The sequence below is a fragment of the Urocampus carinirostris genome, chromosome 3 (assembly GCF_059441175.1).
Source record: "Urocampus carinirostris isolate Australia breed hairy pipefish chromosome 3, RoL_Ucar_1.0, whole genome shotgun sequence".
NCBI classification, from domain to species: domain Eukaryota; kingdom Metazoa; phylum Chordata; class Actinopteri; order Syngnathiformes; family Syngnathidae; genus Urocampus; species Urocampus carinirostris.
The window spans coordinates 9,414,678-9,431,252 of record NC_142351.1 but is presented as its reverse complement, the minus strand read 5'-3'; the positions used below and the strand labels follow the sequence as shown (position 1 = coordinate 9,431,252).

Here is a 16,575-nt window from a genome sequence, read left to right as displayed (position 1 = left end):
AATAAGCCCCCCAAAATGTTAATATTTTGCGACAAAATATATCAGGAAATAAAAAGAAATGGATATGTTGTGAAAGAATTGTAAGAACAAACGACGTTTGTAGGCCGTGCAACCTTTGCAATAGTACATTAGTCAATTCATTCAAGAGTGAAACATAATTTTTCATTGCCGGAAACTCAGCAAAATGTAACTTGATGTCAAGTTTTGGACATGTTTGATAATGAATTATCTTGCCACACTTGGGATTACTGTTGCTCACTGTTGTTTCAAGCGTTGCTCACCGACTTTGTGTGAACGCTCAGACCCGTAAGGAAAATTACAGGGAACATTGCTCTTCATTGTAGATAATGAGTGTTATCTGGTGTTTTGTAGCTACAATTTAACCTAGTCTTTGAATTCCAGACGTTTCTCTGAAATGGGAAGTGCAGGTGCCAGCCATTTTTTAACCATTTTCACTCATTTTTGACAGCAAATTTTGTTCTTTAGCTAGTGGATATCAAAGGAAACTTGAACCCAGGACCTCTGAATTGTGATGCAGGCGAGTAAATTAAAAGGCTGAGTTACAACTGCAACATGTATCAAAACTTACCGTTCTGTCTTTCGTGTTAGCTACTTTCGTCGGACACTGTTGACATTTGAATGGTCGCCATGGTTACCACAGTACGTCACGACGGTAGACTTTTATTTATTTATGTTTTTGAATGAAATGATAAATAGCGTATGTGTCCCCGGTATATCATTTTCCTTATATTAATGAGCAAAAATGATGCAAAAGTGACGCTATTCAAGCCACACAGGACATAGTCAAATTAGAATCTCACCAGCACTCCCTGCTTTTCTCTTATTACGAACGTCCACCGTTTTTTGTTTTCAAATTTAAATAACAACACTTTTTAAACTCGGGACTAGTATTTAGTTTTTATCTGGAACCAAAACTAAGTCTTATTTCTTGAATAAACCGCTCCCAAGATCGCGTTTGAATTCGGTTTCTGAAAAAGTTTGCCACTTCCGGTTTTGAAGCTTTATTGAACAAAACGCAAAAAAACTAAAGTCATTTTTATTTGTAATCACAAGAAGTCTTGAAGGGCTTTATCCTTTGAAACGCATGTAAAGAAAATTACTAGAACCGCTTTCTTCCATCTTAACATTGCTAAAATTCGTTCTATACTGTCTCAGTCGGATGCGGAAATTATAATTCATGCGTTTGTTACCTCCCGTCTCGATTACTGTAATGCACTACTCTCCGGTCTCCCGAAGTCTAGAATCAAGTCTCTTCAGCTAGTACAAAATGCCGCAGCGAGGCTTTTAACTAGGACAAAAAAGTCCGATCACATCACACCGATTTTGGCTAACCTGCATTGGCTCCCAGTTAGCCTTAGATGTGATTTCAAGGTTCTTTTAGTATTATACAAAATCACACATGGACTTGCTCCCTCTTATCTTTCAGATCTGATTTCCCCCTATGTCCCGGTCCGAAGCCTACGATCTGAGAGTGCCGGTCTTCTGGTGATCCAAAGAGCAAAGACGTGTTCTGCTGGGTCGAGAGGGTTCTCCATCCGGGCACCGGTGCTGTGGAATGCTCTTCCCCCTCCCTGAGATCCGATCTGCAACCTCAGTGGAAATGTTTAAATCTAACTCACTTCTACTCTATAGCATATGAACAACCTACTCTTTTCGTCGGCTCCAGAGCAGGGGAATGTATGATAATATTCTGAAAAATAGTCTGTGTAATATAGTGTAACGATCTGTGAAGCCCTTTGAGACTCTTCGTGATTTAGGCATATACAAATAAAAATGACTTGACTTGACTTTATAGACTACAAACTATTACAGACTAGAAACTTTTATTTGACCATCCCCTGATCTAAAACCGACACGAGGGCAAGGAAAACTCAAAAATCTCAAGTCAAGTCATGTCGATTAGTGACACCCTTAATCACAAGGAGTAAGAGGAGGCGATATAGTTATTGCCTGGCAAAGCAGCTGACTACCCGCAACCCTCATGACGAGTCGTGAGGAGAAATAGTCAGGAAAATGTACAAATGGGTGGATACTGAACACATCTCCACCAGGCCTGGCATGGATGCTGAAGAAGGATCCTTGATTCTGATCTTGTCCTTTGCGTGTTGGTTAAATTTCGGGTGAAGAGAATGTTGGTAAATCAAGAGGCTGGAGATGAACTGCTTCTCGAGAAGTTTTGATTGGAAGAATATATTCTGGAGACAACCACAATTCAACAATTCATTCGGACAATCTTAACAATAGTCTTTCTATTATCTTTTCAAGCAAGATTTTTATAAAAAAAAAATTGAGGCGTTGTATTGGTCAACAGGGAACCGCAACTTCAGTTCCCTGCATGCCACGTGACACAGGAGTCGGTGCAGCAGGCTATCGCTAACGGCATCACCGCGCAACAGATACTTCACTTCCTGAGGAGCCGAGCACACCCGGTTATGCTGAAGCAGACGCCGGTGTTGCCGCCAACAATCGCCGATCAGATCCGATTATTGGAACTAGAGAGAGATCGCTTGCAGTTCACAGAAGGTGTTCTGTACGACCAAATCCTGTCCCAAAACGACTTTGAGGTGCTGCGGGACCGAGCTCAGGGCCTGGACTGCCTGGTGTGGCAAGACGCGGCACATCGGGTGATGGTGGTGACGCCGCACGGGCACAGCCAAGTCAAAAAGTTCTGGAAACAGCAGAAGTCGCACGTGTAGACGAGCGTGCGGTGCTGCATAGCGTGCGTGCTTTGCCCACGTGAAAACGTGGTGCTACAAAATAAGTGAATGAATGCCATTGTTCGCACATTTTTGTGTTATAGGTCATCAGGAAACCGCAACTTCAGTTCTCTGCTTGCCACCATTCACACATTTTTGAGTAATCAGCCAATTATTAAAGTTTTAGTTCCTTGTTCTCATCTTGACAACAGAATGAACCCTTTTGCTTAAAGTTCCTGACATTAGTTTGAACATGTAGTTTGCATTGAAAATATCCATTTATAATAAAAGCTGATATACAGCAATTCTTGTGAAATAGGTCTACAGTGCCAATAGATATAGAAGGTCAATTACTTTTGATTTAAACAAAAACAATAAATTCAAGTTGTCATTGTTTAAAATGAACTCAGACCACAGAAAATGTGAAAAAGCAACACGGGTTCATGTCTCGAGTAGAAACTTTTCAATTGTGTTACAAGTTAATCTTCTCCGGAACCATGAATGGTTTTCTCTTGAGGGAAGGCTTTTCTCTCATGTTTCAGGATTTTCCAGCTCACTTTGATATGTTCGCTCGCTAGGTTGCTCTGCAAACTTTGCTGCAACTGAAACACAAAGATGGTATCTTGGAGATATGACTGACACCCGATTGGTATTTCCACTCCTATTTACCTGCTTCAAAACTGATGTCTGATTAAGCTCCGCTGAAGAGTTCTGGAACATATTGACCCTCACCAGTCGTATTGCTTTGGGCTGAACCACTTGAATTGGGGAGAAAAACGTTTGTTTTTAGTCCTGTGGATATGTCTGCTAACAAATAACAAAAATTTGCAATTTCTGTATCTAAAACAAGAGTGTCAAAACTAAATAGTGTCATGCTCATTTGGCGCCACCCGCCGCGGGTTCTGATTGGCTCCCTGTCACGATTTGAACCCAGTCCTGTCTGTCACCTGTTGTCAGTCCGTCTGCGAACCTCTGTTTTTACAAGGCAAGCCTTTTTTCGACCCTGACTCCCGCCTGTCCCGTTTTTGCCCACTTTGTCTCCGACTACGACCCGTTTTCGATCCTGACCACATCTGCTCTCCCGTCCCGACTTATGTTGGGAATTAAATCTCAAAATGTACCGTTTACCAAATTGTTCGAATTAGTTATCCGACTCCATTAACCAAACACAACCTCATTCACCCAACAATTTATGCGCGCTTGTTTCTTTAGGGAAAAGGTGAACAGGAAGCCGACATTTTCACACGGGGGCAGATTTAATTTCATTAACAATTTAACTAAGTGTACTCCATCGAAAACGGCTGAATTAGCGACGTTGGAGTCTCTGGGAAGCATTTTTCTCAAGTCCTTTAGCTTTCTCCTATTGGCCATCTTCTCCCCGCATAATGGCGTGCCGACTCCTCCCATGGGCGCGCCAAGGAAGCCCCCTGAGCTTCACCATCTCCTAGAAGAGTCCCGATGTCTGGGGTACTCAAAACAGCACTGAGCGTTTCTACATCATCAGGGCCTTTCTGCGTCAACAGCGTCTTGATGTGCTGATTATCTTATCAGCTGTACGTCCCGTTCCTGCCGTTTCTGTAAACAACATTTTCCACCAGTGTGCCCTGACCTTGCACCACAGCCCTGTCGGTGAATATCTTTTGCATTAAATGTAATTTGTATTCAATTGTATAAAATCCTTTATAGTCCAACATATAAAATCCTGCAATTACGACCCGTTTTCGGTCCCGACCATGTCTGCTCTCCCGTCCCGGCTTATGACCCGTTTTTGACCACCGACCACGTTTTTACTCTCCAGTCCTGGCTACAGACCAGTTTTCCCTTCCCTGACACCGCTGTTGCTCACTACGGAAGATCCACTTCCGTGTTCGGATCACAAGCCGAGTACGAGAGCGACTCGCTTCCTGCGTCCAGCGAACACTGGATCGGGGCGCAGCCTTTTCTCTTTCCTTCAATAAAACTTGTGGTAAACGTTACGCAAGTGGGTCCTGTTTCCGTTATGATCCTTACAAATACCTACAAACATACCTGCGGATTGATTGTTTTTAAAAGTGATGCATAAGGTCTAATAAACTTACTGAAAACCCAACAAATGAATTCCAATATGATCATATAAATAGAGTAATATTTTCTTAAGCCATTTTCAACACAAGACAAAGGTCTTTGACATAAAAATGTCCATAACATGAACATGAAGGTTCTTAAGACAATTTTAAACTTAAAGAGATTGTCAGGACCAGAACGGAGACAGGACCCACTCGCGTAACGTTTCTCACAGTTTTATTGGGAAGAAGGGTAAGGGGTGCACACACGATTCGGAGATTGCCGGTCGCGGGGGAGTAGGTTGCTCAGACGCAGAAGTGGCGAGCGATGGCGGTGTCGGGAACGGAAAAAATGGATCAGTAGCCGGGATAGAAGAGCAAAAACGTAGTCAATATCAGAAAATGGGTTGTTATTCGGGACAGGAGATCAGACGTGGTCGAGATCTAAACAGATCGTAATTCGTGACGGGAGAGCAGACGTGGTCTAGATGAAACTGATCATAGCGGGAGAAAAACAGGAGCCAAAACACAGGACAAGCGAAAAAGGGCTTGCCGTGTAAAAACGCATATTCGCAGACGGACCGACAAAAGGGGACTGACAGGACAGAGTTTAAATACTGACAGGGAGCCACTCTATCAACAAGCTGCAGCTGGCGCCACACGGGCAGGGGCCAATTGGGGGCCATGGTAACCGTGACACACGGGCGGGGCCAATTGGGCGCCATGGCAACCGTGACAGAGATAAGAATCTGACTGCCAAATCACACAATTCATAGATCCGGCAGCGCCTGTTTTCAGCCAATCAGAACGTGAGGCAGCCATCAGCCGGTGGCTGCCGATTAAGGTCGTACGTCTTTGTATCACGTGTGATCAGGGTTGGGTAGGGTTACTTTAACTGGATTACTTTCAATTACTTTTGCCTTACTCCAATACCAAATATGCTAATGAAAGACAAAAGAAACTAAATATGAATCAAATGATGACTCACAACACGTGGTAAGCTTTCTCTCCTGGCTTTGATCTCTTTGATCTCCGGCAAAACGAACGTAAAATGCGACAGAAACAAAATGAAAATAAATCCAAACAGCTTGCCAACATCATTTTTGCCGTTCCATGTATTCCGTTACTCCCCAAACCTGCACAAAGTTTAGTCATTTTATTCATATTTAGTTTCTTTTGTCTTTTATTAGTATATTTGGTATTGGAGTAATCCAAAAGTCATTGAAAGTAATCCAGTTAAAGGAACCCTACCCAACCCTGTGTGTGATTCACACGCTTGTACAGTGGTACCCCTACTTACGAATTGGTTTGGATTAGCTTTGTAACCTGAAACATTTCTGAGTAGAGTGTTTTGTATCAAAACTGGTTGGATGATGCGTCTGGGGTATTGGAACGTCGATCAGAGGTATCCGGAACAATTGGTAGGGGTGAGTTTGTCCCTTTTCCTCAGCCAAAAGCGAATCAAGAAAGTTTTGGATAAAATGACTGCTTGAAGTCCTGTTACCGACAGGGTTGGGTCGGGTTACTTTAACTTGATTACTTTCAACGACTTTTGGATTACTCCAATACCAAATATGCTAATAAAAGACAAAAGAAACTAAATATGATTAAAATAACAAAATTTTGTGCAGGCTTGGGGAGTAACGGAATACATGGAACGGCAAAAATGATGTCGGCAAGCTGTTTGGATTGATTTTCATTATGTTTCTCAAAAGCCAGGAGAGAAAGCTTAAAACGTGTTGTGAGCAATGTTCCCTGTAATTTTCAACGGGTTTGAGCGTTCACACAAAGCCGGTGAGCAACGCTTGAAACAACAGTGAGCAACCATAATCCCAAGTGTGGCAAGATAATTAATTATCAAACATGTCCAAAACTTGACATCAAGTTACATTTTGCTGGGTTACCGGCAATGCAAAATTATTTTTCTCTTTTGAATGAATTGACTCATATACTATTGCAAAGGTTGTATGGCCTACAAACGTCGTTTGTTTTTACAATTCTTTCACAAAATTTTCATTTCTTTTTAATTCCTGATATATTTTGTCGCATAATATTAACATTTTTTGTAAGATACAAAACTGTACTTAATCACATTTTTTAGTGGAAGTACAATGTTGGCAACAAGATTCTTTTGATATTATTGGAAATTATTTGAATGCAACACAAACTTTTTCTTCTTTTTTTTCTACTTTTTTTAAAATTCCTTTAAAAAAATCTCGTTGTGTTTATTTTTTCCAAGCTGTTCCTTTTTTCTTTTTGTTCTCGATTTACTTTTTTCCTACAATTCTTTCTTTTCTTTTTTTCTGGCTTTTTTCTAATTTTTTCCTTCTGTTTTCTCTTTCTTTTGTTTCTTTTTTTCTCAGATTTTCACTACTTTTTCATTTTGGGATTTTTTTCTTTTTTGTTCTATTCCCCCCTTCCTTTAAGTCATTTTGTGCATCATTTTACATATTATTTGGTCATGTTGGGATGAAAGAAGCAAAAACAACCCGAAGAGCCGTTTAGGACCCGAAAGAGCCGGTTCCTTTTAGTGAGCCGAGCCGAAGAAGCCGGTTCTCGACAAACTCTACTAACTTTCCTCAACTTCGTTCTACTCCGACTCGACTTCAAAATACCGCATTTAGGACACAACGTCAGGGGAACCCGTGTATTTTGACCTTCATGCACTGTAACTTTGACTTAAGTCGCTTCTTAATTAGTCATTTCGAGCCCTCATTTTTGTGCGCTGGCTATTTATTCATATTTAGTTTCTTTTGTCTTTTATTAGCATATTTGGTATTGGAGTAATCCAAAAGTCATTGAAAGTAATCCAGTTAAAGTAACCCTACCCAACCCTGTTCACCGATGACCGCAAGCTAAGCCACATATGAACATGCGCTTACCCTGATAACATATGAAGGGATGCCGGGTGTCACAATCCTGGTTCGTCCACCACGTAGAGTTCTTAACGTTGGCCACAGTGCAAGAGGCATTTGCACATTTGTTGGGCTTTGCCAATTTTAAGAGCGAGAAGGTAACACGGCTTCCATCCGACCACCTCCATAGGTCCCTTTTAAGTCCGAGCCAGGTTTTTTGGTGTCCGGTGAGCGTCATGATATCGCTGTTCTGCAGCTCGTTGCTCACGCGTGCGAGGGATCCGTTGTTTCGGTGGCAGGCATCCTCGGCCTCGTGCCAGTTGAGCTTTGTTTTTCGGAAGACGTACGAGCTGTTGAAACCTTGAATGAACGAATGAATGAAAACTTGATTTCGAACATTACAACATGAAATAAAAACAGGACAAAAACAATGACTCAATAACTGTCACGAGAGCGGACCAGAACGGAGGCAGGAAGGATGAACTCATTCGCGTTAACGATCTGGACTTTTATTTAGCAAAATAAAAGTCGTCCAACACTCATGGGACAAAACAAACAAAAACAGGCTTTACAGGCAAACAGGATCTCCGACTAGGAATACTAACAAAACAGGATTTAACTCAGAACGTGCAAACACAGGTTTCCTCCGAATCAAACATAACAGGACAGAGCAAAACAGAACGGAAAATGCAAATGAACCAGCACCCGCAAAACCCACAACCCACCCTTAAGTAGAACACACACAAATTAGCTGATCTACTACAGCCGGTGCCCAGGGGGCGGGGCCAGCCGGTCGCCACGGCAACCATGCTGGACAAGACAATGACAAAATAATGTTAACATAACATGTTCGAAAAGGGGTAAGAAAAAAGCAGACGCTTATTCTCACTACCCCTTCATCTTCCCTATTAATTACATTTTACAGACAGCTCCTCTTTTGTTTCTAAATATAACAAAATCTCACGGATATACGTAGGTCAGATATCAATAATTAGGATTAGAGCACGTGTGTCAGACTCATGACGGTGGTTCAAATGATCGCCTAAAAACAAACAGGTCAACAAGTGCGCTGACCAAAAACTACATTTCCCACAATCCCCCTTGACTACGATCTCCGTGGTTCAGTACCATTACACACTAGCAGTTACATATACCCTGTTACATTTGAGTTTTGGGGACTTTTTTACTTTTAGGGGTATTTTGATTCACTATACTTTTGACTTTTACTTGAGTTGATACGTGAAGAAGAAACGATACTGTTACTCCGCTACATTAGGCTACATTGAACCCGTTACTTAAATCCCCTCTTGGTAACTGTGTCTCTGTCTCTGCTAAGGCGCATTTATAATGTCAGAACTCTTTGCTAGGCTCTTTTATGTTTCATCAATTAAAACGAAGCTCTCTTGGCACGTGATTGTAATCAACTTCAGAAGCACGCAAAATTATCTCGAGGCCTTCACGCATGAGTCACGTTTCTCTTATTTAGTTTTACCAGGTGACCTAAACAACCACCAGGTGGCACTTGTGAGAAAGATTGGGAACTTATTTTACTTATAATGTATATAGTTACTGAATATCATTGTGACACCAATGATAATAACAACAATAGCAATAATAACAGTTATGATATAATAATAGTAACAATAACAACAAGGTTAACTATAGTTGTAAACGCAGTATTTCCAATCTTTAGTATCACTCATACCCAATGTTCCCTCTAATTTTCCTTACGGGTCTGAGCGTTCACAGAAAGTCGGTGAGCAACGCTTGAAACTACAATGAGCAACCATAATCCCAAGTGTGGCAAGATAATTAATTATCAAACATGTCCAAAACTTGACATCAGGTTACATTTTGCTGAGTTTTCGGCAATGCAAAATTATTTTTCTCTTTTGAATGATTTGACTCATGTAATATTGCAAAGGTTGTACGGCCTACAAACGTCGTTTGTTCTTACAATTCTTTCACAAGATATCCATTTTTTAAATTTCCTGATATATTTTGTCGCATAATTTTAACATTTTTTGGGGGCTTATTTAGTCGGTTGTAAGACACAAAACTGTACTTATTCACATTTTATTCACCGTACAATGTTGTCAACAAGATTCACTTGATATCATTGGAAATTATTTGAATGCAACACAGACTTTTTCTTCTTTTTTCCGTGTTTTTTTCTACTTTTTTGTAATTCCTTTAAACAAAATCTCATTGTGTTTATTTTTTCTGAGCTCTTACTTTTTTCATTTTGTTCTCGATTTACTTTTTTCCTACATTTCTTTCTTTTCTTTTTTTCTGTTTTTTTTCTAAATTTTCTTTCTTTTTTCTCTTCCTTTTGTTTCTTTTTTTGTAAGCTTTTCACTACTTTTTAATTTTGGTATTTTTTTCTTTTTTGTTCTATTCCCCCCTTCCTTTAAGTCATTATGTGCATAATTTTACATAATATTTGGTCATGTTGGGATGAAAGAAGCAAAAACAACCTGAAGAGCCGTTTGAGACCCGAAAGAGCCGGTTCTCTTTAGTGAGCCGAGCCGAAGAAGCCGGTTCTCGAAAAACTCTACTGACTTTACTCAACTTTGTTGTACTTCGACCTTGACCTTACAATACCGCATTTAGAACACAGCGTCAGGGGAACCCGTGTATTTTGACCTTCATGCACTGTAACTTTGACTTAAGTCGCTTCTTAATTAGTAATTTCGAGCCCTGATTTTTGTGGGCTGACTAGATTTTCTTATGCGCTGAGAATGTGCGAGCAGTGCGCAATTAGAGGGAACACTGCTCATACCCCATTTTCTTCATCTCTGTATTTCGCCAGTAACGTTTTTTTTGTATTTAAATTTGAACACGTCAATAGTTGGACATTGCTTGCTCGTCTTATAAATTGTTCCAAAGTTTGACTCCACACACAGACACACACATACTTTTCCTGGTGGTTCTCACCTTTGTGATTTTGAATTTACTCCAGCCCCTCAAGTTATAATTTCCCTCTTTCCGAATGAATAATGTCATGATTGCCGATTAAGTGCAGCTGCGGCGGCTTAACTGGCGCCAACAGCCCGGACAGCTGATTGGCTTTCACTCTCTTTTTAAACCCCCGGCTTCCAAGAGGAAGCGGTCTGATCGTCGTGAACTGTTGCCTTCCGTTCCTGTCCTTTTTATGCCTGATCTTTGTTGCCAACCTGTTTCCGGACCTGATTTCGCTCCGTTCTGCCTGCCTGTTACCTGAACTGTTTTGCCCCGTTACCTGCCTGCCTCCTGCTGCCGATCTCGGAATAATGAATTCTGGTGTACACCAGAAGATCCTGAAGGAGAACGTCCGGTCATCAGTTGGTTCCCTCAAACTCAAGCGCTTGTTGATGCAGCAGGACAACAATTCAAAACATTCCAAACAAGTCCACCTCTTATTGGCTTAATAAAACCAAAATTAAGGTTCTTGTCATGATTTGCCAATTGCCCTCGCCTACGCTCACTTGTTCAGCCCCAGCTGCCACTCGTTCCCTAATTAGTTCTCTTATTTAAACACGACATTCTCGTTCACGTCTTGTCAGTCCGTCAGCAAACCTCCGCATACGCAAGGCAAGCACTTTTTGACTCTGGCTCCTGTCTTGTGTAGGACCAGAATGGAAAAAGGACCCAATTACGTAACATTTACCACAAGTTTCATTAAAAGAAAGAGGAAGGGCTGCGCCTACGATCTGGTGTTCGCAGGAAGCAAGTCGCTCTCAGACTCTGACTGTGATCTGAACACGGAAGTGGATCTTCCGTAGTGAGCAATGGCGGTGTCAGGGACGGAAAAACTGGACGGTAGGCGGGATTGGGAGAGCAAGGCGTGGTCGGGGTCGGAAACGAGTCGTAAGCCAGGATGGGAGAGTAGACGTAGTCGGGATCAAACATGGGTTGAAAGCCGGGACGGGAGTGCAGACGTGGTAGGGAACAAAACAGGTCGTAGCCGGCTACGACCGGGAGCCAAAACGGGACAGGCGTGAGTCAGGGTCGAAAAAGGCTTGCCTTGTATGAACAGAGGTTCGCAGACGGACTGACAACAGGAAAGTCACAGGACAGGGTTAAAATAGGAACAGGGAGCCAATCAGAACCCACAGCGGTTGGCGCCAAAGGTGATTCAAATCGGTAATCATGACAGTCAGTATTAATAAGAAAAATTGGACGGTAGCCTGGTGGTTTTAATAAAAGTTTGATTCCGAAATAATCATTCCGAACGTTCTACTTCTTTAACAAAAATCTGGAAATCCGTCTAAAAACCTCATCAAGCGTATTTGCATTTAGTTTAAAATGATTTGTAAGAAAATGGAATGGAGCATCTCACTGCAGATAGACGGAAGCAGCTGGTCACAATGGTCATCTATCCAGTATTCGTTGTCATACAGAACACAGCTTGTGGTGTCCGGCATTTGGTTCGGTTCTCCGGGAAACCACTTGCTGTAGTCCTTGCAGGCCTTGAAGGTCTTCCCCGTTGATGACCACTCCCAGCTTGGCAAGTACAAGCCGATCCAAGCAAACTGTGAGTGAAGCACAGGTTTTTTTTTCTACACGCATGATTTTGAGATTGTTGACATTTCTCTCTCTCCTTTCAAGGTCGCAATTCATTTAAAACACCACAATTGACGAAACAATTTAAGTAAGAAGGGCTGACTGTCATGGTTGCCTTGGCGCCCAATTGGCCCCGCCCATAGTCACGGTTGCCATGGCGCCCAATTGCAGTTAGAGCGCATGCTTTGTGGAATAGATCTTCTCACCGTTATCCTCGGTGCCGCCACAAAAGAAGCAACTCACTGTGTTTAAGAGTTGCACTGTTTAAATGTGGGCAAAAAATCAGCAGCTTGTGGTCCGGAATTTACGGTAACTGAAGGACAAACTAAATAAACTGACTGGTAGACCAAGAAACTCTGATTATCTCACCTAACTAGCAACGATACAGTGGACCTCACTCTAAAACACAAGTCATGCTAACGGCTACATGCCATAATAAGTAATTATGCTAACTGCTACATGTTTTTTGAGTCATGCTAACAGCTTCGTGCTAACGGGTTAAGCTAACCTAAGATGCTGAAGGATTTTTAATTTTATTTAATTGACTATAAGGGAGGCAGCACGGCGGCGCAGTGGTTAGCGCGTGTGCGGCACAGTTCTGAGGTTGTGCGAACCTCCTGCGTGGGTTCAAATCCAGCTACCGGCCTTACTGTGCGGAGTTTGTATGTTCTCCCCGTGCTTGCGTGGGTTTCCTCCGGGCACTCCGGTTTCCTCCCACATTCCAAAAACATGCATTTCAGGTGAATTGGTCGGTCCAAATTGTCCCTAGGTGTGAATGGGCGAGTGAGTTGTCTGTCCACGTGTGCCCTGCGATTGGCTGGCAACCAGTTCAGGGTGTCCCCTGCCCACTGCCCTGAGATGGTTGGGATAAGCGGTACAGCTGATGAGGTGTTTTGGCTGGGGAATTTTGATAGCGGGGCGCTGACAAGGGAATTATTCCTTGTTTTTGACATTGCTTTGAGCTGATAAGTTTTCTTGTTTTGAGCCCTCTAGACGTGGCGGCGTCTTCCGGGGAGGAGGAGTTCCTGGCCCACCCAGGAGGAGGTGACGTTGGCACCTGGCCCGCCCAGGGGAGGAGTCAGCACGCCCCATGGGAGGGGCCAATGCCCCGACGTATCAAAAGGACGGAACCCGGAAGATGGACGGGCGAGGAGACAGACAGACAGGATCGGAGAACGGGAGATGAGAGGCTCGACAAGACTAATTAGACTAATTCGATAATAATGCGGCAAAATTCGATGGAATTCACTTGAGAAATAATTTAAGAAAATAAATCTGCCCCTGGGGCAGCACGGCGGCGCAGTGGTTAGCGCATGTGCGGCACAGTTCATGTCTTGGGAACCTCCTGCGTGGGTTCAAATCCAGCTCCAGACTTCCTGTGCGGAGTTTGCATGTTCTCCCCGTGCTTGCGTGGGTTTCCTCCGGGCACTCCGGTTTCCTCCCACATTCCAAAGACATGCATTTCAGGTGAATTGGCCGGTCCAAATTGTCCCTAGGTGTGAATGAGCGAGCGAGTTGTCTGTCCCTGTGTGCCCTGCGATTGGCTGGCAACCAGTTCAGGGTGTCCCCTGCCCACTGCCCGATGATTGCTGGTATGGGCTCCAGCACCCCCGCGACCCTACTGAGGACAAGCGGTGTAGCTAATGAGATGAGATGAGATGAGAAATCTGCCCCCGTGTGGAAAAGCCTGTCTCTTGTCAATGTTTCCCTAAATTAAGAAAACGAGCATGCGTCTGTTAGGGGGATAAAGTGTGTGTTTGGTTAATGGAGTCAGATAACTCATTTGAGCAATTTGATAAACGATAAATTTATATTATAGTTTTTTTCCCTAACAATGCTCACAAACAGGGTTGGGTAGGGTGACTTTAACTGGATTACTTTCAATTACTTTTGGATTACTCCAATACCAAATATGCTAATAAAAGACAAAAGAAACGAAATGTGAATAAAATGGCTAAATTTTGTGCAGGCTTGGGAAGTAACGGAATACATGGAACGGCAAAAATGAAGATGTTGGCAAGCTGTTTGGATTTATTTTCATTTTTTTTCTGTCGCATTTGATGTTAGTTTCATCGCATTTGATGTTAGTTTTGCCGGAGATCAAAGAGATCAAAGCCAGGAGAGAAAGCTTACCACGTGTTGTGAGTCATCATTTGATTCATATTTAGTTTCTTTTGTCTTTTATTAGCATATTTGGTATTGGAGTACCGTATTTTCCGCACAAAAGGCGCACCTAAAAGTCTTCATTTTTTTCAAAAGCTGACCATGCGCCTTATAACACAGTGCGCCTTATATATGGCTCAATATTAAATTCGCAAGGTCTTGCAACTTACTCAACAGCCGCCGACTCGATTTTCCCCCGAACGTGGAGTAGTCCGCGGTGTATGCTGGGATTTATATACCGGCGTTTCATTGGCTAACCAATGTGTCAATCATCATTTGAATCGATCACTATTGGCTGAAGTTATTCGGAGCCTCGGATTGGCTAGAGGGCCAAAACAAACCCTGCAATTGGCCGAGTTTAGCAATGGCGTAGCAAGCTTGCTAAAGTACGCCATAAAGAAACATGTTTCATTAGTCTGTATTTGTAAATATTCTCCTCTCCTGGATTTACTTCACTCACGGTTGTAAGAAGACCATGATTGCGTATCATTATTGAACGTGAGAACTTAGGTGAGTTATGCGGCTTTATATTTTCCCGGTATCTTGTTTTAGAACGATCTTGATGTTGCTGTGATGAGTTGAGTGAATTCAACTTAATTCCAAGTGTTTATTGTCATATGCACAGTAAAGTTGCGAGCGAAAAAGAAAATAGAAACTAAGGAATGGTTGGCATTTCTTGAATCCCAAGACTTTAACCTTCCGAATGGTATTTGAAACGATGCATTTGAGTGACATCGTACGGACACCGCATCCGCACGTGTCTACGACACGTATTTGCTTCTTTGCAAGCTTTGGGAATGTTAAGGGCGTAATAAGTTGGACTGAACTATCTGACTGTTTTGTCGACGTTCCCATTGTAGCGCCTTATAATCCGGTGCGCCCTATCTATAGAAGATATAGGACCAAAAACTATTTTTTGGGGGTGCGCCCTATAACCCGGTGCGCCCTATTGTGCGGAAAATACGGTAATCCAAAAGTCATTGAAAGTAATCCAGTTAAAGTAACCCTATCCAACCCTGCTCACAAATAAGTATTTGTCAAAAGCTCTTAAATCCTGCAGTAGACGTATAATTCTCTGTCCAATGGCACTTTGAAAATACCTGTGTTTTGTTGAGCAGTTTGTGAAAGTCCACCGCTTCCATCATCTTCTTCACATCTCCATCATCATGTAAAGAGGCCAGATCCTGATGGCTGTCTTTGCAGTAACGCGAGGCCTCATCCCACGTCATTGAGTGATCAAAGACACGAAAGCGACGCCGAACACCGGCACCTGATACGCAAAACGCCGATGGAGAGAGAAGAAATGTGTCGGCATCAGGACATCTTGGAAGTCAAAAATCCTGACTTGCCTGATGAAATGATAGCGACCATCAGAAGAACTGTATCCATGGTTGTGGTCCAATGCGTCTCTGATAAAACTCAGAGTCAACACCTTCATTTGTTTTCATGCAAACCGAAAAACAGGAAAGTTTGTTCTACTTCCTCTTTCCAGGACTGGACTCTACACAATGTAAATGAGGTTTGGTCATTAAATGCCGATGGCTCCTGGTGGACAAAGTTCACTGTGGTGACGTGATAGTGATTTTCAGCAGTGGTGAGCCAAAAATATCACAAACATCCATTATCTGCACCGCTTATCCTCAGTAGGGTCGCGGGGGTGCTGGAGCTCATCCCAGTTATCTTCTGGCAGTGGGCAGGGGACACCCTGAACTGGTTGCAGGACACACAGGGACAGACAACTCACTCTCTCATTCACAACTAGGGATCGGCTAATTGACCTGACGTGTTTCTGGAATGTGGGAGGAGACCAACGCAAGCACGGTGTGAACATGCAAACTCCACACAGTAAGGCTGGTAGCTAGATTTTAACCCATGACCTCAGACCTCTGCCGCGGACAGGCTAACCACTCATTCGCCGTGCCACAGTTATCTGAATCACGTGATGTAAATAATACTTTGTCCATAAATACTTCCATTCATTATCTGCACCGCTTATCCTTAGCAGGGTCGCGGGGGTGCTGGAGCTCATCCCAGTTATCTTCGGGCAGTGGGCAGGGGACACCCTGAACTGGTTGCAAGGCACACAGGGACAGACAACTCACTCGCTCATTCACACCAGGGACAATTCGGACCGGCCAATTAACCTGACATGTTTTTGGAATGTGGGAGGAGACGCACGTAAGCACAAGGAGAACATGCAAACTCCGCACAGTAAGGCTGGGAGCTGGATTTTAACCAACGACCTCAAAACTC

The 16,575-nt window shown here is 42.9% G+C and overlaps 2 protein-coding genes across 2 annotated transcripts in view; both read right to left on the bottom strand.

Annotated features, from left to right (window-relative positions):
- Positions 1-746, bottom strand: part of drc7 (dynein regulatory complex subunit 7) — a 34,061-nt gene extending 33,315 nt beyond the window's left edge. The window contains exon 1 of the mRNA XM_088329760.1: positions 590-746. The gene's annotated coding sequence lies outside the window, so the exon portion shown is untranslated. The remainder of the gene's footprint in view (positions 1-589) is intronic.
- A 2,450-nt stretch (positions 747-3,196) lies between these two features.
- On the bottom strand, positions 3,197-15,711 carry LOC148368603 (C-type mannose receptor 2-like). The gene is made up of 6 exons (XM_088329713.1): positions 15,672-15,711; positions 15,423-15,592; positions 11,936-12,128; positions 7,642-7,974; positions 3,387-3,475; positions 3,197-3,319 (listed from the first exon to the last, which is right to left on the bottom strand). The coding sequence occupies exons 1-6, from the start codon at positions 15,709-15,711 to the stop codon at positions 3,197-3,199; spliced, it is 948 nt and encodes a 315-aa protein (XP_088185839.1).
- Between the last annotated feature and the right edge of the window lie 864 nt (positions 15,712-16,575).

Bases quoted from the DNA above. Each gene is read 5' to 3' on its own strand.
- LOC148368603 (XM_088329713.1), bottom strand. From the start codon at position 15,711: ATGGATACAGTTCTTCTGATGGTCGCTATCATTTCATCAG. The intron at 12,129-15,422 runs GTATTTTCAAAG...CTTCACTCACAG, and splicing joins AACTGCTCAACAAAACACAG to TTTGCTTGGATCGGCTTGTA. The intron at 3,320-3,386 runs GTAAATAGGAGT...TTTGTGTTTCAG, and splicing joins AGACATCAGTTTTGAAGCAG to TTGCAGCAAAGTTTGCAGAG.